Source organism: Hylobates moloch, unplaced genomic scaffold (assembly GCF_009828535.3).
Source record: "Hylobates moloch isolate HMO894 unplaced genomic scaffold, HMol_V3 SCAFFOLD_5, whole genome shotgun sequence".
In the NCBI taxonomy this organism is placed as follows: Eukaryota; Metazoa; Chordata; class Mammalia; order Primates; family Hylobatidae; genus Hylobates; species Hylobates moloch.
Window position 1 is genome coordinate 110,281,046 of NW_026652280.1, and position 27,599 is coordinate 110,308,644.

General features: G+C 33.3%; 1 protein-coding gene across 2 annotated transcripts in view; it reads right to left on the bottom strand.

The window, feature by feature from the left end:
- MAN1A2 (mannosidase alpha class 1A member 2) overlaps positions 1-27,599 on the bottom strand; it is a 176,262-nt gene that overhangs the window by 87,354 nt on the left and 61,309 nt on the right. For both annotated transcript variants that reach the window (XM_058439415.1, XM_032154871.2), the window contains exons 5-6: positions 26,557-26,637; positions 7,009-7,103 (exon numbers count right to left, since the gene is read on the bottom strand). In XM_058439415.1, coding sequence (XP_058295398.1) covers positions 7,009-7,103; positions 26,557-26,637 — 176 coding nt within the window. The remainder of the gene's footprint in view (positions 1-7,008; positions 7,104-26,556; positions 26,638-27,599) is intronic.

Genomic DNA, 27,599 nt, shown 5'->3' on the forward strand with positions numbered 1-27,599 from the left:
AGGGAAGCCCAAGGAGAAGGAGAGAGAAGGGAAAATGGCCAATCTGTGGAGCAGTCAGAACAGAGACAACATTTAGTGATTAAGTTTGCCATCATCTATGACTGCTTGTTCATGGTGCCCAAAATAATTACTAGAGTAATAAGAAAGATCACTGATCACAGATTACTATAACAGATGTAATAATAATGAAAACTTTTAGAATATTGTGACAATTATCAAAATGTGATATATGCTGTTGGAAAAATAGCCCCGATAGACTTGCTAAACACAGGGTTGACACAAATCATCAATTTGTTTAAAATAAAAAGGAAAAAAGCAATATCTGCAAAGAACAATTAAGTGAAGCACAATAAAACAATTCATGCCTGTAGTTTTTCTGCCACTCCTCCCACTCCCAAATTCGCCACTCCCATCACTCCATTACAGATATGCTAAACCATCTGACACTGCCCCATAGGTCACTGGATATGCTTCTCTCCATACTCCAGCTTTTTATTTCTCTTTCTGTGCTTCAGTTTAGGTGGTTTCTATTGTTTTGTCTTCAAGCTTACTGATCTTTTCTGATGCAGTGTCAAATCTGCCTTTAAGCTTGTCAAGTAAATTTTTTATTTCATATATTTGTCACCTTTAGAAGTTCCACTTAGGTCCTTTTTAAAATCTCTTTTCTCATTCTTCACATTTGCCTTTAAATCCTCAAGCACACTTACAATAGCTATGTAAAGTCCTTTACTGCTATCTCCATCACCTCTGTTATTTCCATGTCTGTTTCTATGAACAGATTTTTCTCTGGGCTACATTTTTCTGCTGCTTCTTTGCATGCCATAAAGTAAAGTAATTTTGGATTGGATTATGGATATTATAAAAGTATATTGTTGGATATCTGAATTTTATTTTCTTTCTTTAAAACATGTTCAGTTTTCTTTTAAACATATTCAGACAAGCAGAGAGCCAAATCATGAATAAGCTCCCATTCAGAATTGCCGCAAAGAGAATAAAATATCCAGGAATACAGCTAACAAGGGAAGTGAAGGGCCTCTTCAAGGAGAACTACAAACCACTGCTCCAGGAACTCAGAGAGGATACAAGCAGATGGGAGAACATTCCATGCTCATGGATAGAAAGAATCAATATAACGAAAATGACTACACTGCCCAAAACAATTTATAGATTCAATGCTATTTCCATTAAACCACTGACATTCTTCACAGAATTAGAAAAAACTATTTTAAAATTCATATGGAACCAAAAAAGAGCTCGGATAGCCAGGACATTCCTAAGCAAAAAGAACAAAGCTGGAGGCATCACATTACCCAACTTCAAACTATACTATTAATAGCAAAAAAATTTGCAATTTATATGACAAAGTACTAATCTAGCTAATACACAAAAATATCATAAGGACTGATTTTTTAAAAAATAGCCAATCAAAAACAAAGGACATAAAAAAGCTATCTACTGAATAAAATAAACTCAATCTCACTCACAAATTAATAAAACAAACATTGGAACAAGATTTTATATTTACCTATCTGATAAATAAAAGTAAACCATATTTTCAAAAGGTTCGATAAGAGCCATTCTCACACACTTATTAAGGAAATGTCAACTGGCATATCCTCTCTAGAAGACAGTACCTATCAGCAGAAAAAATGTATATAATTCTTTGATCCACTATTTCTACCAAAGTCATACCAACACATGTATATGTACACATACACACACACGCCATTCCCAACATATGCAGGATACTTCTTCTAATATTTTTTGATAGTATTAAAATCTAGAAATAATCTAATAGTTCACTAATACAGAATTAATTTTAAGTCACAATATATTCATAAGCATTACAAAGCTCTTAAAAATAATGAGATTATATATAAAGTGTTGATACAGAATAATTTTTTTTTTTTTTTTTTTTTTTTTTTGAGACGGAGTCTCGCTCTGTCGCCCAGGCTAGAGTGCAGTGGCGCAATCTCGGCTCACTGCAAGCTCCACCTCCCGGGTTCACGCCATTCTCCTGCCTCAGCCTCTCTGAGTAGCTGGGACTACAGGCGCCTGCCACCACGCCCGGCTAATTTTTTGTATTTTTAGTAGAGACGGGGTTTCACCATGGTCTCGATCTCCTGACCTCGTGATCCACCCGCCTTGGCCTCCCAAAGTGCTGGGATTACAAGCGTGAGCCACCGCGCCCAGCCTAATTTTTTAGATCTATTGCTAAATGATGTAAAATGTCAATATTGTCAGACTGAATAACAAAAGTTGTATTATGATCCAAACTATATGCTGTCTTCAAAAGCAGGACTATAGTTAAAACAATACACTGAAGCTGAAAATAAATGGAAAAAAAGAGATAAACCATGAAAACAGTAAGCGTAAGGTAGAGCGGCTACATAAATATCTGATAAACTTCAAGACAAAAACATTACCAGAGATGAAGACACAGTGGAATAACAAAAGGCTCAAGTCATCAGAAAGCATAAAATAAATGTGTAAGTACTTAAGAGTAAAGCTTCCTCAAAATGCCTGAAGCAAAAAATTGACAGAAATAGAGAAGAGACAATTCCACAATCATACTTGGGATATTTTGACACTTCGTTTCAGGAATGCATAAAACAATTATATGAAAAAAAAATCAGGAAAGATATACATGATCTAAACACCATTAACCACCTTAACCTAACTGATATATACAGAATGTTACACCCAACAACTGCAGAATACACATCCTTATCAAGTGTATTTACCAAGAAAGACCATAAGCGGAGCTATAAACAAGTTGTAATAAATTTGAATGGATTCAAATTGTAATTTTTATGATCACAATGAAATTAAATTAGAAATCAAAACAATAAGATATCTAAGAAATGACCTAAAATTTGGCAATTGAACCACACAATTATAAAAAACTAATGCATTGAAGAAAAAATTCTACAGGAAATGAGAAGCTATTTTGAACTGAATAATAAAAAAAATCAAAATTTCTGGAATGCAGCTAAAGCAATGCTTGGAGGGAAATTTATAGCTCTATAGAAAAACAGTAGTTTATGGGAGGAAAGACAGAAAGGTATAAGATCATTGTAGAAAGATACAACCTACAGTTCCAATGTAAGGAACCAGAAAAAGAGCAAAGTAACTCCAATAAGAAAAGAGAAGGACATAATAAAAATAAACCAGAAATCAATAAAACCAAAAAAAAGTAAAAATTAACAAAAACAGAAGTACTTTTTTGAAAAGATTAACAAAATTAACAAATGCCTCATTAAACTAGTAAAGAGAAAAGAAAGAATACAAACTACTAGAATCAGGAATGAAAGTGGTTGTTGCTACAGAATCTACAAAGATGAAAGGTAAAACAAAGTAACAGAAGGACTTTACACCAAATTTTCTAATTAAGTGAAATAAAGAAATTTCTTTAAAATTAACTAAAACTGACACAAAATAAAACAAAATCTGAATATAAGATATATGTTTATATATCTCATATATAAACATATCATATATAAATTTATATATAAATTTTCTTTTATATGTATACATATAAATTTACATATATACATTATATATATATACACACAGAGACACACACACACACATATGAAAATTTGGGCAGGGTGCAGTGGCTCACACCTGTAATCCTAGCACCTTGGGAGGCCAAGGAGGGAGAATCACTTGAGATCAGGAGTTTGGGACCAGACTAGGCAAGACAGTGAGATCCCATCTCTACAAAAATAAACAAAATTACCTGGGTGTGGTGTCCCACACCTGTAGTCTCAGCTACTAGAGAGGCTGAGATGGGGGGATCACTTAAGCCTGGCAGGTCAAGGCTGCAGTGAACTGTAATTGTGCCATTGTACTCCAGTCTGTACAAAAGAGCAAGACCTTGTCTCTAAACCAGCCGCCTCCAAACACACACACATAAATTTTAATTTGTCATTAAAAACTTTCCAACAAAGAAAATTTCTGGCTCAGGTAGTTGCATTTAGGTCTATCTATCAAACAGTTAAGAAAGAAGTAACTACAGTACTCCATGAATTACTTCTGCAAACAACAATTTTAGTAATTTAATAATATCTCATTTAATGAGACCAAGTAACTCACACCAAAATCTGACAAAGGCATTCCAAAAACAAAATTCCTACCAATATCCATCATATAGTTTCAAAGGGTATTAGGAAATAAAATACAGCAAAATATAAAAGGGATACATTACGGCCAAGGAATATCTAAGGAATTCAAGGTTGATTTAACATTTGAAAATCTTACAAGTAATATACCACATTAAAAGAATAAAGGTGAAAAACCTTATGATTATCTCCATAGATGGAAAACAAGTATCTGTCAACATTTAACATCCATTCATGATAAAACAACAACAAGAACATCTCAGTGAAATAGGAAAAGAAGGAAATTTTCTCAATGTGATAAAGGAAATTGATATAACTGATGAAAACTCCACAACTCATGCCATACTTCAATTTTTTTTAGAAAAGCAGTATTTCAAAGCTTTTATGGAAATCTCGAAGAATGTAAAAAATATAGAAGGAGACAATTTTTTAACCAAGACTGTAAACTAAAAGTTATAAAACATGTATTTGTATATATAAAAGTTTAAAACGTATGAGTCATAAATTATTATAAAGACAACAGACTAACAGAAGAGTAGAGAAAGAAGAATTAATTCTATAATCTACAAAACACTTTATAAATTAATTAGAAAAAGACAAAGAACTCAAGCAGGACTTAGGAATAGACAATTCACCAGAAAGCAAATCTACATGCCCAATAAATTTATGAAAAGGATGTCCAAATTCACTAGTCAGAAAATACAAACAATGAATATTTTATAGCAACCATTGTGTCAAAAATTAAAAAGAATTTATACCTGCAGACATTTAGAGACTCTCACATATTGTTGGTGGAAATGTACTACAGCCTTTCTGGAACACATTTTGGCAATATCTATTAAATTTAAAAATACATATCCCTTTGATCCAGGAACGCTACATCTGGAAATCTGTCCCACAGATTTAAAAAAAAAAAAGCATATGCTTTTTGATCCAGCAATTGTATTCTTGAGCACCATTTTCCAAGAAATAAAATTCCTACTACACAAGAACATGTATAACAGGATGCTATTGTAGCAATGTTTGTGGTAGGAAAATAATGGAAACAAATACCACTGATATGAAAATTAATGAATAAATTATAGTATAACTATCCTATTTCTCACTTGGTATTCATCACAAAGATTTATTTAGATCTTTACTGAGTAACCTGGAATCGTATTTCCATGGAGTATTATTGAGTGAGAAAGATAAGAAGCAGAAAAGCAAGCCATTAAAGTGATAAACCAAATAAACATTACAAAAAAAGCTCTGCTTTTATTTCTGTCTGCTGTATCATATTGTAGAAGATAAATATGATAGATTATTAAGATGGGTTGGCTTTCAGTCATCAAGACTGAGGGAAGGCCTATGTGTGGGAAATGCGTAGACCCCAGCCAAAAAAAAAAAAATTTCAAAAACAGGTAAATAATGCTAGGTGCAGTGGCTCACACCTAAAAATTTTTAAATAGGTAAATAACTACATTTATGATATAAAAACTCAAGTAAAATTATGTATTTGTTTACATACCAAAGAAATTAAATTAAAATTAATCTTATAAAAAGCTTACAACATGGTCCTTGGAAACCTTTTTACTTTAATCTCAATCTTAAATTAGAAGTTCTGCAATTTAAACTTGATTTTCAAGTTCTTTCCCTCTATGTAGACAAAAAAAGAGCCTCCAGTCTGTTTTCCTGTCGGAATTAAGTTTTAATTATTATCTAAGTAGATAATAATGCCTGATTCTGACGATGATCCTGAAGGAAATATCACAAAATCTGTCACAAAACTAAGGAAAGAGAACAAGCGTATACACAACATCACTTGGCCACATCCTTCCATGGAGCTTGCTCTGGAACTCCAGCCAGCTTTTTCCTCACCAAAGAGGTAATCTGCACTATATATAGTCCATGAAATCAGAGATAGTAAAGTTAGATTTAATGTTCAGTATTAAGTGCTGCTGACATCTCAATGTAAATCTAAACTCAATAAAGTTCTTCAATTAGAAAAATTTTACTAAAGTCGAGTCGTTTTTAAAAATAATGTCATAGATTCACATCTTCAGAAAAATAAATGTTCCTAACTTTTATTCTAAAGGGTCTGAGTGCAAAGAGAACAACAATCAAATTTTTAGGTAATTTCCAAATTCCAACATTATGATGAATAAATTTTACTAGGAGAAAAAATGAGCACAACAAATTTCAGTCAGCATAAATTACTTAAATACAAGTTCAAATATGTTGACATTATTCAAATGTTAATTGTACATCTTTACATAATTTATAAAGTTGTCCAAAGAAAACATTTCATCTATTTCTAAGTAAAAAACCAATATTTTATAAAACAGATTATAAAGATTGATGCTTAAGAGTTCACTTTGAACTTCAATAGTGTAGATGCTATAATAAAAACCCTGCAGTCAACATCATAAATTATGTCTTTCTTTATCTTTAATATGACATTCAGCAATAGGAAGCCCTCATTTCTAGGTATTTATTTTCTATTTTCACTTAGAAGATCAGCAGATGGTATATAAAAAGAAAAAGAGAGAGGATGTACTTTGACTCTATTCTAGCACTAAATGGAAATAAATAAGCAAATAAAAGAAACAAATATTGTACACCATACAGGTGAGGAAGAGAAATCTAGACTTAGAGAAACGAGTAGTAAAAACTGCAATGAAGTTAATTAAGACAGTTAACCTGTTTCAAAGGACTTATTTTAAAAATCAGAAAATGTTTTAAAGAAACACATTTATGCATATACACAAAAGAAAACAGATTATACACAGAGAGAAAAACAATATAAGTCTTAAAAAAAATGTGGAGGTGACTCATTAGAAATTTCTAAGACTAAAAAGGTCAAAATAATTATTCCGGAATAAGAATACCCACATAGAGTTACCTTTTCAAATTCACCATTGCCCAAGGAATCCCAGTAGGTGTGTTAAAGGCAGGAAGGAGTTTCTCAGCCAATTGCACTGCTTTAATCTTGAATATCTGAGATTTAAAACATGAATATTCATAGATTATAGCCATTAGTAAGCATTTACTTATTGCTCTCTCTCTCTCTCACACAGTATACATAGCACAAGGTACTGGGTACATGGGAGCACAGGGTGGGAAAAAGCATCTCATTGGTACCAGGCAGCATTTGGCAATCAGAGTATGTTTGCAAACTGAATACTAAGGAAAGTTAACCATGCAAAGGCCTAAAACAACAATTAATTGAAAAGGAAGGACATAGTTTTGGTGTTGATAGTCTATTTTCAGCTGGCAAAAAATTCAAGAAGAAACATTAGGCTATGGACTTTTCATCCACGGTAAACAGGTTTAGTTCAAAATATAAGCAAAAGAAAGAGGTAACTCAATTTGCATAAATGCCCTTAAATTACTCTGAACATGTTATGTCTCAAAATTTTCCGTCAAAGTTTAATCATATTATAAAAAAGGAAAGAAAACATTTGAGTTCACATGCTAAGTTTACTTTGAGAGTTATAAATGCTTCATTTGTCAGTCCCAATTGCTTCTTTTTTGATATCCAAAAATAATTGCCTAAATATCAGTGGTTTCCAAACTTTTAAAATCATATTGATAGTAAAATTTCTACTATTTTCTTAGCATATAGTATTATCAAGATGTATATAGTAAAATTTCTACTATTTTCTTAGTATATCCCAATACGTAAGTGTGTGTACTTAACTTTAGAGACCACTGACTTAACAGATTCCAAACTGTGACTGGGTCATAATGTTCTATTAGGAAAAGTAGCACATTCTCCTATATGTATCAAGTCTATCCCCTCTCAAATGGTCTCCAAATTGAGCGGTTATTTAAAATTCCACCTTTTTACTGCAGCCAAATACTTTTGATAAAAATATTACTAGATTCTTCTAATAATATAATAAGTAATTGAAGATCTGGAATGAATCAAAATTTTCAGTTGAGATTATAACAAAGCATACCAACATTACTGGGGATAGAAAATATTAGAGAGAAATATGTACAAGTAGATAAGGAACTATCATAGAGGTAATGTATCCCCATTACTCTTTCCTTCATGCACTCTCCTTCATTCACTCTGTCTCTCATTAAGATGTTCCGAAGTTCCCTCAACAAGGCAAAAGCTTCTTAGCAGAACTTTTAATTAGATATATTCACACATCTACAATTTACCATTTCCTTCAATATCTACTTTAACATCAAAACCCCAAAGAAAAACATTATAAAGTCAAAGTTGTAATAACATTCTCATATTCATCTCATTAATTAGGAAAAGCAAATGTAAAATCAGTTCTCTCTTTATTAACATTTACATGTTAGTAAAGACAAGTTACCTTATATAGCAAACAGTATTGCTTCTGTTTACCATAAAGACAAAGAAATTAACTTTCTAATCTAGAAACTAATATTAATACTATATCTTTGTTAATCACACATTTTGTATCACATCTTTTCTACATATAAACTTAAAAGTGATAAAATGACCTACAAATATAAACTTTTTCTAAATAGAAAGCATGCTCAATTCACTTCCAGAATAAACCAGTAATATATTGTCTAATTTTCAACTAAAAATATTGTATCATTAATAGCAATTAACATATAAACAGTTATAGTAGACAGGTCTAAAAGAAAACAACACCCTAATGTCATTGAGAAAAAATCCCTTACATAGTATATAAATCTTAATTTATAAACATATAAACTCTTTAACAATGTATTTTAGACTTATCTTCTCTATTTTCAGAAAAATATTTTGGTAGGCAACAGCAAATAAGTTTTCAGTATGCAATGCAGGCAAATAATACAAAATCCAAAAAGTATCAAAAGTAAAAAATTAAGTCTCTTTTTCAGTTCTGTCCCTCAGCCACACAATTCCTTTTACAATGCAACCACCTGTTAGCTTCTTTGTATTTTGTGCCAAATCAGTCCCATGGTACACATGGTTTCTGGTCAAGTCACATAAAATCTTCATTCCCAAACCTCACAAAAACAGAAATTCTGTTGCAATTTACACACACTCAGAGTCTCTGTCTCTCTCTAACAGAATATCACACATTCTGAACTTGCTTCTTTAACATATTGTTTTGTACCTTGGAGAGCTTTCCAAAGCAGCCTACAAAGGGCTACCATCTCATTCTCTTTGGTGGCTGCAGAATTTCCTCTTTTATGGATACACTGTAATTTATTTACTCAGTCCTCTATTAATGGACATTTAATTTGTTTCTACAGTATATGGCTATCTAAGATAAATTCCAGAAGTGAATTTGTCGTCTCAATCAGTATAAGCATTTGAAATTTTGGTAAGTTACTACCAATTTGCCCTTCATATACGCTTTACTAATTTATACTTCTACCAGCAATTTATGAGTGGCTCTTTCATGATATCTTTGTTAACACAAAGAGCTTTAAAGTATAAGTAACGAAAGTTAGGCTGGGCTTGGTGGCTCACCCCTATCATCCCAGCACTTTGGGAGACAAAGGTGGGTGGATCACTTGAGGCCAGAGGTTTGAGGCTAGCCTGGCCAACATGGTGAAACCCCATCTCTACTAAAAACACAAAAAATTAGCCAGGTGTGGTGGTGCGCACCTACAGTCCCAGCTACTCAGGAGGCTGAGGCCGGAGAATCACTTGAACCTGGGAGGCAGAGGTTGCAGTGAACCGAGATCACGCCACTGCACTCCAGCCTGGGCAACAGAGTGAGACTCTGTCTCCAAAAAAAAAAAAAAAAGACAACACAATAGGTAACACAGAACCACTGTAGATTCTTGAGGAGGGAAGTGACATTAGGATCTATATATGCTTCTTATGCTTGTTTTCTTTATTAGAGTGCTTAAGTTACTAAGATAATATTTTTGCAGCCTATTCTCAATCTAGCAGTCAATGTGGGAGTGTTAGAAGTTTAGAATCCTCAAATGGCTCCCTATCTCAGAGCAAAAGCCACAGTCCTTACAAAGGGTATATACCTATATCAAAGATGTATCCCCGTTACCTTCTATGGCTTCACCCCCTCCTTCATGCACTCTCCTTCATTCACTCTGTCCCTCAGGCACTCTATATTAGCTCCACTTGCCTCTTTTGTTGTTCTCTAAGGATACCAGGTATGTTTTTGTTTCACTGTCTTTTTATTTGCTATGCCTGTTAAATGTTCTTACAAAAAATATCCTCACCCACTAATCTCCTTCAGGTCTTCACACAAATGTTACCTTTTCATGGACTCCCTAACCATCCTATTTGAAATTTAAAATCCTTTATGCCCCATCCCACTTTATTTTTCTCCTTGGTGCTTACTGCTAACAGTGTATGTTCCATCATGTACAATGACAGAGATAGTGCTAAGAAATGCATCATTAGGCAATTTTGTCATTGTGCAAACATCATAGGGTATACTTACACAAAGCTAGATGGTAAGGCCTACCACACATCTAGGTTATATGGTACACCTATGACTCCTATACTACAAACCTATATAGCATGTTACTGTATCGAATGTTGTAGGTAATTTTAACACAATGCTAAGTATTTGTTTACCTAAACATAGAAAAAGTACAGTAAAAATATAGAATACAAGATTAAAAATGGTGTATCTGTACAGGGCACTGACCATGAATGAAACCTGCAGGACTGGAAATTCTCTGGTGAGTCAGAGGATGAGTGGTGGGTGAATGTGAAGGCCTAGGACATTACTGAACATTACTGTAGATTTAAACACTGTACACTTAGGCTACACTAATTTATTTTTTACAATTATCCTTCAAAATAATAAATTAACTTTGACTTACTGTAACCTTACCATATAAACTTTTTAGAGTTTTTTTTTAACTCTGACTCTTTTATAATAACATTTAGCTTAAAAACACAAATATATTTTACAGCTGTATAAAAATATTTTCTTTCCTTATATCCTAATTCTATAAGCTACTTTCTATTAAAAATTTTTTTTACTTTTTAAACTTTTTTGTTAAAAACTAAGACACAAACACAAACATTAGCCTAGGCCTACACAGGGTCAGGATCATTAAAACATCACTAGGAAATAAGAATTTTGCAGCTCCATTATAATTTCATGGACCCACCATCATATCCATTGTTGACTGAAGCACAGTTATGTGGTAAATGACTGTATATGTGTATACATACATACTCTCTCACATTCTATCTTATTTATTTATTGCCTATTTCCTCCACAGTAAAACATAAGCCATAGGGGTACAAGAATTTGTTTGTTTTAAATTTGTTTGTTTTCAATGCTTAAAACAGTGCCTGGCATATAGCAGATGCTCAACAAGTATTGACTAAATTAAGACAAAAGGTGCAGAGATTTAAAATAATCAAATTATCTCCTCCCATTTCCATACCAACTCTATCCCTCTAATATGTGATATTAATATACAAGGGCTTTAAGGACTTTTTAATATGTTCTACATAAATGTTGGGATAATGATGATGATGATGATGACAAACATATTAACTCATTTAATCCTCACAACAAGCTAGTGAGGTAAGTATTAATTTTGCCCCCATTTTACAGAGTAGAAAAACTGATATAAAATGAATAAGTAATATATTTCCCAAGGTCATACAGGTAGTTAAGCAGTTAGTCTGAATTTAAACCTAGGCAGTCCAGCTCTAAAGTCCATGTTCTTGACCACACACACACACACACACGTGCACACACACTCCTACACCTTGCATTATCTAATCTTAATTTTTATAGTTAATATTTAAATTCCTCAAAAATATTTTATTAATTGATGTGTATACCTCTTTGTCTTTTATCTTGTATCTTCCCTCTTGAATGACAGATTCAAATTCTGGGTTGGTAGCTATTTTATCTCAGCAGTTTAAAGATACTACTCTAAAATCTTCTGACATCAATTGCTACTGAGAACTCCACTGTCAGCTGTCATTCTTTTTTAAGTAATCAGCCCTTTCTCTTTGGTAGCTTTTAATATTTCCTCTTTGTTCTTGATTATCTTTTCACATATTATTTGTTCCATTAAACTCATCTGAGACTTCTGCCAAATATTCTCTGAAACCTCTCAATCTATTTTCATCTCTCAACTCTTTTGCTTATTTTCCCTCTTTGACTCTCTATACTGCATTCTGGATAAATTTTTCAGTATCACCGTGAGAGCACAAGTACCCTTAAAGGCTAGATGGCTGTTCCTCAGGACCAAGTGAAGGTCACTGCAAAACTGAGGGTTAACACAAAGAGACGGAAACACATTCACACACATTTCCCTCTTAAAATGCACCTGCAAATAATAATTTTAAAACTCAAAATGAAATCTAAGATTTTATTATACTTGCAAGCTAATAAGTCAGCTTTCCACAGTTTCATAAATGTTGGCAGAAGACACAAGACTACTGGGTCAGAGATAAAAGGCTTTATTATTTATAGCAAAGTAGCAGCCAAAGCTTCAAGTTCATTTGCATTGGACTATACATGCCCCACCTCCACCCCAATCACACTGGGATGATGCACAGGGCCCATGATGAATGCCTGTACACACAGTGGGTTACATTATAGGAGAACATTTGGCTTGTGGTATCTCTTCTATGGTAAGCGAAAGTAAGCCTGTTTATCCGGGGTAAGACGTTACCTCATCCCTACAAGCACAGTTGTGATTATATGGGTAAAGAGCAGTCAGGGACTTGCATTGCTGGTACATCCAGCACAAATGTGCAGGGACATGCTCAGGCCCCAGTGTTGGACTGCTTTTCTAAGCCTTCATATCAGCAAGGGGAGTTCCTTCCTATAGCAGCAGCTGGATCCATTTGGAAGTTTTCCCAATACTTGTAGAACCAGCTTTATCACCCTCAAAGACATCAGTCATTATCACCCACCCCAAAGACATCAGCACCAGCAACAACCTGCTAGCCCACTCTCATCAGAGGTCTGAGTTTCAGCTTCGGATACCCCTTCCTCTTAAGGTTTCTAAGTTTTACTAATTAAAACCTCTTCCCCATATTATGTCAACCCTGTTTGCTTCCTGTAGGAGCCACCTCTATGATTCCTACAGAGTATTCTTTTTAATCTAGCATTTACCTAGTTAACAACTTTATACCTAATTAATCTTTATATTAAATTTTCTCTGTTCAAGTAACTAGATGGATTCTGTCTCTTGACTAGACTTCTGAAAAATAAATAATCCATATATATGTATTTTTGAAACCGAGTCTCATTCTGTTGCCCAGGCTGGAGTGCAACAGCATGATCTAGACTCATTGCAACCTCCGCCTCCTGGGTTCAAGTGATTCTCCTGCCTCAGCTTCCCGAGTAGCCGGGATTACAGGCATCTGCCACCACACCTAGCTAATTTTTATATTTTTAGTAGAGATGGGGTTTCACCATGCTAGCCAGGCTGGTCTCAAACTCCCAGCCTCAGGCGATCCGCCCGCCTTGCCCTCCCAAAGTGCTGGGATTACAGGCATGAGCCACCACGAAAGGCCAATAATCTATATTTTATTACCTATTTCAAAATATTTGCTTAGTTTCAAAAACAGAAAAACTAAAAAATAAAAAAGTTTAAATCATAAACAGTTCCTCTATCTTGAACCAAATACTGTTAATGTTTTTATGTATTTCTATCCCTTTTTTCTATACATAACATACAATTAAGTAGCTGGATTTTTATTCCATGTTTGGCTGCTACTGACGTAATAACACAAGTAACTTTTCCAGTTTTACAAAATTGTCTAATTTACTATATCCATATCCTCTCCTTTCTATTCACTCCTCAACCTATTCCAACATGGCTTCTGCTGCCATCATTTCACTGAAATAGATCTTACTAAGGATTGATCACACATGTGAGCAAAAGCATTTTGTTATTATTCACAAGTTCTTCCTTAAAATACATTCTTCCTTTGTGTTCAATAATCCTATAATCTCCCTGCTTCCTTTGGTTTATCCTCATCTATCTGGCCTTTGATGTTGTATTTCTTGGGGCTTAATTCTAGGCCCCTTTCTCTTCTTATCCTAAATTGTCTCTCTGGACAATTTCACAATGTGCTTGATTTCAATTATCAGCTACCTAGCAACTGACTCCCAAACTTACATATCTAGTCAATACTTCTCCATTGAACACCAGACCCATTACATCTCTCTACTACTTATTTTCACTTAAATATAAACAAAATCTCCTCAAACTCAAAATACCTAAAATTAACTCATGATCTTCCCCCTCTAATCTAGTATTCTTTAAGCATTTGCTATTTAATAACTATCCTACCATTATTCTTTAAGCATTTGCTATTTAATAACTATCCTACCATCAATCTAGCACCAAAAACAGAAACCTGAGAGACAAAATCAATTCATTCTGTCTTATATCCCCCTCCAAAAATCACCCAATCCTTTTAAATTTATCTCCAAAATACCCTGAAATCATTTATATCTCTCATCTCTACAACACCATCTTAGTCTGAGTTGCCATTATTTCTTGGCAAAATACTGTGATGACTAGCTGACTGAATGGATACACACACACACACACACACACACACACACACACACACACACAGCTGTAACCAACTACTTGTCTATAACTTGCTTTAGTCACTGAATATATCAAGCACATTTTTCCTAGTTAAAATATATAAATGTAGGTTTATAGTTGAACTTTATCCTATGGTAACAGATATATCAATTTATTCAGTCACTCTCCTATGGATGAATATTCAGGTCTTTTTCAAATATTTTCTACTACAAACGGTACTGCAATTAACATCCTTTTGAGTATACCTTTGTGTATCTACTCTGTTACTTTTAGATAATAGATTCCTAGAAGTGGGTCGCTGGGTCAGAGTATTTTAAATTTTAAATATTTACTTCACACAGCCAAATTATTTTCTGAAAAGATAATATCAATTTATATTCTAACAGTTTATCACACATTTGTTACAATGCAAAGTATACATTTAATTACATATTATACATACAACATAGATACATTTTATTGCATATAAATTAACCTCAGTAAGGTCTTGAAAGTCTCTACCAGGCAAAGAATGTGGAAGGGTGAGAGGCTATTATAGACAGAAAATCATGATATAGCTCTATAAACACAGGGAGATAAAACAATGTGGTCTAAATAAATAGTTTCACAACACTGTGGTTTAATGTAAGTGTCAAGTCTGGAGAATCTCAGGAAACAGTAAATAGATCCCTCAGATGATCTCTTTTACAGCTTTTGACCTCTTTAGAAAGTACTCCCTCTACTTTCTATGGAAACTGTCATTCTATCTGTCTGCAAACAAGAAACTCCATTCCATCTATTACCTTAAAGCTTCTGCAAATGCCATATAATCACATTTCCAAGCCTCCTCTGCAACTAAGGTAGTAAGCAACATGGCCTTTCTTTTGTTACTCAGGGGTATGCAAATTAGATTAGGTAAGGGGAAGTTAGAGACCAGAGATGGTGGGGAATCCATTTAGCCATTCAGCTAATAGGTAGTGGCAAGCTCATCTCATTTCCAAAAATTTTTAAGGACAGTATCCAGTATCAGTGGGACCATCAGTGCAAACTGCAACGTGTGTGCAGTAATGACTACAACGAATCAGTATTGCGATGGCATTCCTGGCTACACAGAATTTAGAAAAAAAGGAGAAGTACAACTGTCATTATTTGCAGACAACATGACTGTGTATCTCAGAAATCAAAAGGAATCTAGCAAAAAAACTATACAAGCGAATATGAACAAGGTATTTTTCTTGCTTTCTTGCAATGCTAAGATTTTCATTACAGTGTAATGTAATGTAAATAGTGAATAGCTAAATGTAAATAGTGAAAATAGAACACCTTCCTTTATTCCAGATCCTTGGGTAAAAATATTTTAATATTTTATAATTAACATATAGTTTGCTGTAGAGTTTTCATAGGTGTCCCTTATCAGAATGAAAAATAATAATTACCTTCTAGTACAGGTTGAGTAGCCCTTATACGAAATGCTTAGAACCAGAAATGTTTCCAATTTTGGATTTTTTTAAATTTTGAATTATTTGCATTACACCAGTTTACCATCTCTAATCTGAATCCTAAACACTACAATGAGCATTTCCCTTGCACTCCATGTTGGTGTTCAAAAAGTTTAGGATTTTGGAGCATTTCAGGTTTTTGGATTGGGAATAATCATGCTGTACTAGTTTACTGCGTGATTTTAATCATGAATGGGTGTTGCATCTTGTCAAATGCTTTTACTAAATTTATTGCAATAATTATATGATTTTCTCCTTTATTGTTAATTAATATGATTAATTACATTAACTGCTTTTTCAAATGTTTAACTTTGCTTTCCTACAATAAAAGAAATTTTTCTTGATATACTATCTTTTATATTATATAAAAACATAAAAGATATCTTTTCTATTACATAAAAACATAAGATATCTTTTATATTACATAAAAACCTAAAAGGTATCTTTTCTATTACATAAAAACCTAAAAGGTATCTTTTCTATTACATAAAAACCTAAAAGGTATCTTTTCTATTATATAAAAATATAAAAGGTATCTTTTATATTATATAAAAATATAAAAGGTATCTTTTATATATCTTTTATCTTTTATATTCTTATATATAATATATATCTTTTATATTATTGCTAGCTATGCTTTACAAATATTAATAGTTTGTTCAGGATTCTTGCTAATGTATTTAAAAAGTATATGGCCGGGCGCAGTGGCTCACGCTTGTAATCCCAGCACTTTGGGAGGCCGAGGCGGGTGGATCACGAGGTCAGGAGATCGAGACCACGGTGAAACTCCGTCTCTACTAAAAATACAAAAAATTAGCCGGGCGTGGTGGCGGGCGCCTGTAGTCCCAGCTACTGGGAGCGTGAACCCGGGAGGCGGGGCTTGGAGGGAACCCAGATCCGCCCCCCGGCACCCCACCCGGGGGGACAGAGGGGGCCCCCTCCCAAAAAAAAAAAAAAAAAAAGTATACTGGTCTGTAATTTTCTCTTGCTATATTGCCTTTCCGGCTATGATGTTAGTGCTATGCTGGCCTCTGAAGTAGAGTTGCAAAATGTTCCTTATTCCTCTGTGGAAGAATGATATTTCTTTCTTATTTGATATAATTCAACAATAAAGGCATTTAACTTGGAGTTAATTTTGTGAAATAGCTTTTTATTACGAATTCAATTAATACTGCAAATGGCATACTTCTTGCTTTACTTTGACTCAGTTTCCATAAGATTGTTTTAGAAAAATTGTTTTGTCTATGTTATTAAATTTTGCAAAAAAAAACTGCTTATAATATTCCATTATTATGCCTTTAATGTATGTGGAATCTGCAATGATAGCCTAATATTGGCAATACCATTTGCTCCTGCTATTGGTAATCTGTCTGCTGTTATTTCTTGATCAATCTAGCTAAAAAGGTTTATCAATTCTGTTGATACTTTGAAAGAATCAACTTTGTAATATTTTCAATTTCCTTTTTAATTGCTTACTTGATGTCTATTTATTTAAAAACATATTGCTTAATTTTCAAATATTTGAAGTTTTTCCTGACGTCTATTATTGATTTCTAATTTAATTCCATCATGGTCAAAGATCGTGCTTGTTTCTTGTTTTTGAGAGACAGGGTTTTGCTCTGTTGCCCCAGCTGAAGTGTAGTAGTTTGATCATGCTCACTGCAGACTCAACCTCCTAGGCTCAAGCAATCCTCTCACCTCAGCATCCTGAGTAGCTGGGACTACAGGTACATGTTACCACACTCGGCTAATTTTTGTATTTGTTGTAGAGATGAGGATTTGCCATGTTTGCCGAGGCTGGTCGTAAACTCCTGAGCTCAAGCAATCCACCCACCTCAGCCTCCCAAAGTGCTGGGATTACAGGCATAAGCCATTGAACCTGGCTATACTCTGTACTATTTCTAACTTTTTAAATTGACTGAATGTGTTTTATGATCCAGCATACAACTTATTTTTGGTAAACATACCATGTGCACTTGAAAAGAAAGTGTATTCAGCAGTTGTTGAGTAAAGTGCTCTATAAATAAATATCAATTCATTTAAAATAGCTCATAGTGTCATTCAGGACTTCTACATCATCTTTGATTTTCTATCTGCTTATTCTATCAATTTAAGAGAAGAATGTTGAAGGATCCAACAATCTTTGTGGAATTACCTTTCTAATAAAAAATTAAAAAGGAATCTCCTTTTAATTCTTCCATTTGTGATTCATACATTTCAAAGCACTGTTATTTGATGCCTACACATTTGCTTATGTTTTAATGTTGTGATTATGTCTTTCTAATGAATGGATCCTTTTTTTCATTATGAAAGGTCTCCTCTTGTCTCTGACAATACTTTTCATCTTGAAGTAGACTCTGATATTGATGTAGTCATTTAAACCTTTCTACACTTGCTGTTCATATATTATGTATCTTTTTTCCTATCCATTTACTTTCAACCTCTCTATTAAGTGTGTCTTTTTTAGACTGTGAATAGTTTGGTCTTGCTTTTATGTCGTTTTAACTATTTTTGCCTTTGACTTAGAATATTTCATTCATTAAAACTTAATGGCATTATTGATATTACTGGATATAGGTTTATGATATTATTTTTAGTTTTCTGTTCGCCATTTCCATTGCTTTTTGTTGTTGTCCTCTATTCCTTCCTTTCTGTTTTTTTTATTTAAATATTTTCTAGGCAGGGCGCAGTGGCTTTCACTTATAATCCCAGCACTTTGGGAGGCCAAGGCAGGAAGATCTCTTGAGCCCAGGAGTTCAAGACCAGCCTGGGCAACATGGAGAGACTCCACCTCTACAAAAAATAAAACAATTAGCCAAGCATGGTGGTGTGCACCTGTGGTCCCTGCTACTCAGGAAGCTGAGGTGCAAGGATCACTTAAGCCCAGGAGGTTGAGGTTGCAGTGAGCTGTGATCACACCACTGCACTCCAGTCTGGGTGACAAGAATGAGACTCTGTCCCCCCCCCCCAAAAAAAAGTATATATATATACATACACATATATATGTGTATGTATATATATAACTACAGTTTATTTATTGGTGGTTAAGCTATACGTGTTTGCAATATTTTTCTTTAATGTTTGTCCTAGGGATTAATTATGTCCTTAACTTTTCACAGACTATTAAGAGTAATATGGTGTAACTTCATATAAAATGGAGAAACCTTACAATCTTGTAGTTCCATTTCCTCCCTCCCTCTTTTATTCCACAGCTCCATGTATTACATCTATGTATGTTATAAACCCAATATAAAATGCTATGGTTTTTGCCTAAGCATTCACGTAATTTTAAAGAACTTTTGAAAAAGTAATCTCTGTGGTTTCTGATGAATGTTCGGCCATCAGTCAAATTAAAGTACCTCCACATGTAACATGTGTCATTTCTCTCTGAACACTTTCAAACTTTTCTCTTTGTATTTGGCTTTCAGCTGTTTGACCATGATATGCCTACATTTGGTTGGTATTTATCATGTTTAGGATCTACTTAGATTCTTGAAATTCAGGTCTATCACCAAATATAGAAAAAATATAGTCATTATTTCTTCAACTATTTTTTATAGCTATTTGCTCTCTTCATACAGGATTCCAATTATATGTATGTTGGAATACTGTCCTACAAGTTTCTGAAGCTCCATTCATTTTTAATAAATATTTAATTCTCTTTCTTCACACTGGATAATTTACATTGATCTATCTACAAGTTCACTGACTCTTACCCTTCCAATGACGACAGTCAACACAATGACTTTGTTTTAAACACTGAAGTTTTCATTCTAGAATTTCCATGTTATTTCATTTCTGATGAGATTTTCATCTATTTGGTCATTTCAGAAATATTTTCCTTTATGTCACTGGGCATAGTTATAACAGCTGCTTTAACATCCTTGTCAACTAATGCCAGTATCTGGGTTACCTTAGAACAGGTCACCATTGATTGACTTTTGGAAAAAAAAAATGGATCATTTTCTCTATTTTTTTCATACATTGAGTAATTTTTAAACTGTATCTTGATCACTGTGATTGATAGGCTTTAGAGGAAGCTGATTCTGTTATATCTTCTGATAAGTGCTCATTTTTTGTTTTAAAAAGCACTTAAATTTGGCTAAACTCAAAATCTAACAATGAGTCCAAGAGCTACGATAGCCTAGTATATGTATATAACTGGAATCCCAGAAGTGGGGCAGGGGGATCTTGCAATACATAAAAAGACATTACATATAAAGGAACAGAGAATTAAAGCAGATTTCTCATCACAACCTATGCAAGCTATAAGGTAATGTAGTGACATTTTTAAAATATTGATAAGAAAAAATACAGATGTTCACTAACTTACGACAGTTTGACTTAGGATGGTTCAACTCATGATTTTTCAACTTTACAATGGTATGAAAGCAATAAGCATTCAGTAGTAACTATACTTCCAAGTGCTCGTATGGCCATTCTGTTATTCATTTTCAGTATTCAATAAATTACACGAGCTATTCAACACTTTACTATAAACTGGGCTTTGTGTTATATGAATTGGCCCAATTTTAAGCTAATTTGTTAAGTGTTCTGAGCATGTTTAAGATAGGCTAAGCTATGATATTTGGTAGGTTAGGTGTACTAAATGCATTTTCAACTTAGGGTGTTTTTAATTTGCAATGGGTTTATCAGGACATAATCCTATCATAAGTCAATGGATGTCTATATTTTAAAAAACAATAACTGAGAATTTTTTAGAAAATAATTAAAGATATCAACCTACAGACCCCAGCAGCTTAAAGAACCTCAAGCAAAATAAATAAGTCTTACTCATACCCCCACTGCCCGACACATACACACACAAAGTAAAACCACTCAGACTCTTCATACAAAACAAAATATAAACAGAAAATTTTAAAGGCAGCCAAATGAAAAAAAAAGACCTATTACATATAGAGGAATAAGCAATTAAAGGACATTTCTCATCACAAACTTTGCAAGCTATAAGATAATGCAGTGACATTTATAAAGTGTTGACAGGAAAAACTGTAAACCTAAATTTTATACCCAAAGAAAATTTTTCAAAAATATAGTGGAAATAGACTTTCAGACTAACAAAAACTAAAAGAACTCACTACCAATAGACCTATACTATAAAAAATGTTAAAGGAAGCTCTTCCCACAGAAGGAATAAAGTATCTGAAAAACCTGAAAAGTCAGAAACCTGGACCTGCAAAAAGAAAACACCAACAAAAATGACTGAAATGAAGACAAACAAAAAGGAATTTCTTTTATTTTGAATAGTTCTAAATGATAACTGACCACCTAAGGTAAAAATAGTAGCAATGTACTATGGATTTGCAGCATAAAACTGAAATCTATAATAACAACAACATATACAAAAAGAGAAAAAGAATATTGTTAGCTATAGGTTTTTTGTAGATGCCTTTTATCACTGTGAGAAAGGTCCCTTCTACTTCTAGTTTGCTGTGAGTTGTTATCATGAATAGACGTTACATGTTGTCAGATGTTTCTGTGGTTATGTAATAAGATTATAGGATGTTTTTCTTTAGTCTGTTGACATAGTGAATTATATTGGTTGATTTTTGAACATCAAACCAGCCTTGCATTCTTGGGAAGAAACCCCACTTGGTCATGCTGTATTACCCTTTTTATATATTGCTAGATTTGATTTTGTGATATATTGTTGAGAATTTTTTGCATCTATAATATTCACATGAGATACTGATCTATAGTTTTACTTTAATACCTCTGTCTGTGTGTGTGTCACATAGGATTAATGCTGGCCTCATAGAATGAGCTGAAAAACTGCTCTTTTTTTTCTGGAGAAGTTTACATATAATTGATATTAAATATTTGGTAGAATTTGCCAGTGAAGTAACTTGGGTTTGGAGTTTTGTTTTTTCCTTTCCAAGTTTTAAAACTTTGCATTTTTTTATAGATACAGGTCTGATCCTTCCCCCTTCCCTCCCCACTTCACCCTCCTTTTCTTCTTTCCTTTCCCCTTCCTTCCCCCTTTCCCTTCTCCTCCCTTCCTCCTCCTTTTCTTCCCTTCCCCCTCCTTTTCTTCCCTTCCCCCTCTCCTGTTTTGTCTCCTTCTTTTGGAAAAAGAAATTGGTTTTATTTCTCTCGGCACAGAGCAATATATGAAGGTGGCTATCTCCTGACTCCATACATCTCTTACATAAAGATGTCCTTCAAATATGTCCAGTTACCTACCACATTTCAGTGTTAGAGAATTGGCAGTTAGCAGATGAAGCAGCTCAGAAGATTCTTAAAGACATTTTTGTGGGGAGGAAGTTTTGGGTCAAGTGGAAAAGATGAGACCCAAGAATGAACATTCCATCCTTCCCGGGGAAATCTAAATCCCAAAGGTTTTATGAAGAAAGGCACCTCTCTGAGTGACCTTTGAGAGGAAGAGCCCAGACTTACTGTTTGTATGTAAGGCTGAGGCAGATGGAGGATGGGGTACACAGCAGACTGCAGACTCAAGGCAGAGTGAAACGCATATAGGAGAGCTGAGGGGACTGAAAGAGACTAGGGGTCCAAGTCATAAATCCCACTCCTTCCCAAGTCATGAGCAGAAGCACTCCTTCCCAAGTCATGAGCAAAAGCTCTCCCTCTGGGACTAGTTTTTCCAGGAACTATCTTCGCTCCAGGGCACAGAAAGGACAAACGAGGCAAAAATCTCACGGGTACGAAAGGTGGAGAGTTAAAGGAGCAGACCAAGAGAAATAATAAACATTCTTGGATTACAGTACTTTGGAAGCCATATGCCATGATTGTGGAAGAGAATAAAGCTATCACTGCAATTCCTAGGATCAGGAACCAGGCAAGGATGCCTACTTTACTCATTACTATTCAGCTTTGTAGTAGATGTCCTAGGCAATGCAGTAAGGCAAGAAAAAGAAAAGGATCACACAAATAAAACCATCCTCTGCCTCAGGAGAAGGAGCAGGAAAAGAACAAAAATAAATAAATAACCATTCTCTATACAGAAAAATAAAACTCATCTCTATTTACTAGTGACATGATTGTTTATAAGGTAAATCCCAAAGAATCTATTAAAGTATATTTTAAAGCTACTATAATTAATTAATGAAGTTAGAAAAATCACACGGTAAAAAGTCAATATAAAAATCAATTGTGGAAGGCTGAGGCAGGAGAATCGCTTGAACCCAGGAGGCGGAGGTTATAGTGAGCTGTGATCGCGCCATTGCACTCCAACCTGGGCAACAAGAGCAAAACTCCATCTCAAAAAAAAAAAAAAAAAGAAAGAAAGAAAAAAAGAAAAATCAATTGCATATTGCACAACAATGCAAATGTTGTTTTTAATGCCACTAAACTGCACACTTAAAATGGTTAAAATGGTAAATTTTATGTTGTGTACCTTTTAGCACATTTTTTTAAATGATAGTATCACAAAGTTTTCTAGAAGAAACAAAATGTCCTGAGACAGCTGAGAATTTAAGTCTTTATTAAAGGTTTTTTTAAAAAATCAAATGTAATTATATATACCGACAATGAACAATGGGAAACTAAAATTTAAAATACAGAACTACCAAAAACATGAAATATGTATAAATTTATCAAAATACATGCAAGATCTGTATGCTAAAAACTAGAAACACCAATAAAAAAATAATTACATAAATGGAGAGATATACCATATTCATGGATTGAAACACTCAATACTGTGAAGATGTCAAATCACTCAAAATTTATAATCCCAATTGAAATCCCAGTAGATTTCATAGAAATCAACAAGTTGATTCTAAAATTTATACAAAAAGGAAAAGTAACTAAAACAGCTACAACAATTTTGAAAAGGAATAAAGTTGAAAACAACCTGATTTCAAGACTTTCTATAAAGCCATAATAATGAACACAATGTGGTAGTACCCAAGACAGACACATAAATCAAGAGAACAAAACAGAATGTCTATAGTAGACCCACACATACATAATCAACTGATTTTCAACAAAGGTACAAAGTCAATTAATGAAAAAGTAGTCTTTTCAACATCCATATGGGAAAAAATAGACTTCAATTTATACCTCACAGCATATATGGGATTTAATTCAAAATCAATCACAGACTTAAAAGTACAAATAAAGTAAAACTATAATAGTTTTGGAAGAAAACTTAAGAGAAAATCTTTGTGATGTTGGATTAGGCAAACATTTCTTAAACAAAATAGCAAATGCATGAACCATAAAAGACAAAATTAGTAAATTGTACTTCCAGATTAACAACATCAATTCTTCAAAAGATACTGTTAAATCATCAAAAAGACAAGCCACAGATAGAGAAAATAATTGCAAATGTATGGATTATAAAAGACCTATGCTATCACAATTTAATAATTCAAAAAAAACAAAAATTTTTAAATGGGCAAGGGATTTGAACAGCTAATTCAAAAAATACATATGACAAATAAACACAGGGAAAGATGTTCAACATCACTTGTCATCAGGGAATGCAAAATAGAACCACAATGAGATACTACTATGCATCTATTAGAATGGCTAACAATAATAAAGAGACTCACAATACAAAGTACTCACAACAATGAGAGGCAATTTTTGGAAAAGAATCTGACAGTTTGTTCCAAAGTTAAGTATACAGTTAACCTTTGACTCAGTAAATCCCATTCCTATGTATTTATCCAAGATAAATAAAAAATTATTTTCCCACAGAAATCTATAGGCAAATGCTTATAGCAGGTTTATTCATAATCTCCAAAACTGTAAATAATTCCACTGATAAATATATAAAACGCATAATGGAGTACTGTAATAGAGTAAAAAGGAATAAACTACTAATACATGGATAAATCTCAAATGCATTATGCTAAGTAAAAGAAGCCAGCATTCTTAACTGTAGAGACAGAAAAGAGGTAGTTATCAGGGGCTGGCAATGGGATAGGGTAATTATAAAATGGTAAATGGAAATTTTCTAGGATAATAAAATTCTGTATCTTGATCGTGCTGGTGATTACAATACTATGCACTGTAAAAACTCATAAAACTATATACTGAATTTTACTGTACGTAAATAATACCTCAATAAACCTTACTAAAAATAACAATTCACAATGATTTTATTCCTATAAGCCAGGTCAGTTTCTCAAAATATAGAACCAATGTTTCCAAAATCACCTTTAGCAAGGAGTATTTGGCATGAACAACGTAGGATAATGGTCTCCACACTAAACCCACTGAATCGGTCCTTTGGGTAGGGCTTGGAATCCTCATTTTTATAAAACACGCTATGTGATTCTAATACATACTAAAGTTTGATAACCTCTTGGCCAGAGTATATATCTTTTTTTCTATTTTATTAAATGTGAATTTAAATGTTCTGACTATAGAAATATAGGTTAGAGGTATAAACAAATCACACAATATAATTTGACAATAAAATTACACATTAAGATAAATGTAATCTAATATTATATATTAAATACCAGCATCTTTAAACATATTTCTTCTAAAAAAAAAAGTAGTACATAAATAGCTCACTCTTTATGCACAAAGGAACAATAAATGAAATATATAGATAAAAGTATATGAAGTCATAAAAATCCAGACGAAAATGGGAATTTTTGCTTTGTAATAACACAGACATAAGAAAGGCTTTCTAAGGACTGAAATCTAGAAGCCATAACAGTGGGGGAAAAAAATCCTTTAAATGATTACTTCAACGTTAACAACAACAAAAAAATTAAACAAAATACGGCCAACATAGATATATATCTTTATAATACATATAACAAAAGGTAAATTTTCTTAAATCTACAAAGAGCTCTTACAAGTTGTCTAGATCAACAAACCAATTTTAAAATATGGGTGAAACAGTTTCTCAAAAAACAAAGAAATGACTTATAACCTCTTCCTTTAGTTTCTCTTTCTCCCACTCTTCAACCTCATTCTTTAACCTATTTGAATAGTAAAAGAGAATTTCCTACACCCACTTCTCCATCACCTTAAGTCTCAAGTGTCTCCATGTGTTCTGTACCAAGATTTCCAGAGAGGAGAATTCAGAGTTGTTATTATTTATAGCCAAAAACTGGATTCAATTTCTAAACAGTAAGTTTGAATTATTAATTTTTGGTCTTAGGAGGATCCACATTAATTCTTTCTGATTCGTTCTTTAATTTTGTCCTTATTAGTTTATTTTCCCCCTTTACTTGGGCCATGGAATTAATTGCAATGGCAAAATCCTGGAGAAGGATCCCTCTTGCAAAGGAGACATGGTGTATATAATGCTAGGATCTGTGATTAATTCATGTTTTATTGAGATTCTCAAATGGAAAAATTATTATTCCCAAGGAATAGTTCTGCCTGAAGCATCCAGTTCTAGACTGGTTCAATATTACCAATTTAGAAAAATAATACGCTTCTAGGGAAATTGTTCATTTTATTAAATTCCAACCCTCCCCTCCAAAACAAACAATGCATTGCTTGATTTTGCTCACCTCCTCTCCTGATAGGTAATATGCTGCAAGTAGGCCTCCAATAAATCGAATGTTGACTTCAAACACAGACACCTCTGAATTCTGTGAAAAACATATTGAAAACATTCACAAATACGTAATGCTTTATAGTTTTCAAAATATTATCAATACTTCATTTGTTTTTCACAAACACCCTGTGGAAAATATTTTTCTACTTTCTGCACCTTCATTTCTCATGCAACTGCAATCTCTCCTCTCGTTTGTTAATGTTACTGAAACTTTTCTACTGCTGTCACCACAGCTCCCTAATTCCCAAAACCAACAAGCCATTTTTTATGTACCTTACACAGTACTGTGAAATTATCAGGATATTTAACACTGTTAACTATTGCCCTTCCTCATGAAAGCCTTCATTTCTAGAATTCTGGGTCATGATTCTAGAATAGCACTCTTTACTTGTGGTCCTTTTTCTTCTGTTCTAATCACTACAGCATAATTTTTACTTCTCTCTCTCCTCCTGGATTTAAGTATTTTTCCTAGAATATATAATAAGTGTTAAAGGAGGCACCAAAAAAATGGCAGAATGATGGATTATTCAATAATAATGTTGGGAAAATTGTCTCCTGGGTAAGAAATTAACATAAATACTAACTTCACAAATATCAAAATGAAATCTAAATTATTTGGAAATAAATGTTTAAAAAAATTTAAAAAGTAGAAGTGTGGCAATATATAAATTTTCTTGCAAAAGCAGGTACTTAAGCATAAAACCAATAGTTTTGATAAATTGATGATAGACATGAAATTTTTCTAAAATGCAAATTACCTATAAGAAAAAGAATCATGAAAAAAACTAAATGGCAAACAGATGGAAACAGCACAAATATAGTAATATTAATAACCCTACTAAATAGAGTCTCTATGTTTGTATTTACATATTGATATAGATATTGCTAGAAATACTCTAACACATGGAAAGAAAGCAGAAGTGGCAGAGAACATAATCAAAGAATCTACAGAAGATATACAACTAACATAAAAACATTCATAGTTAATTTTAATAA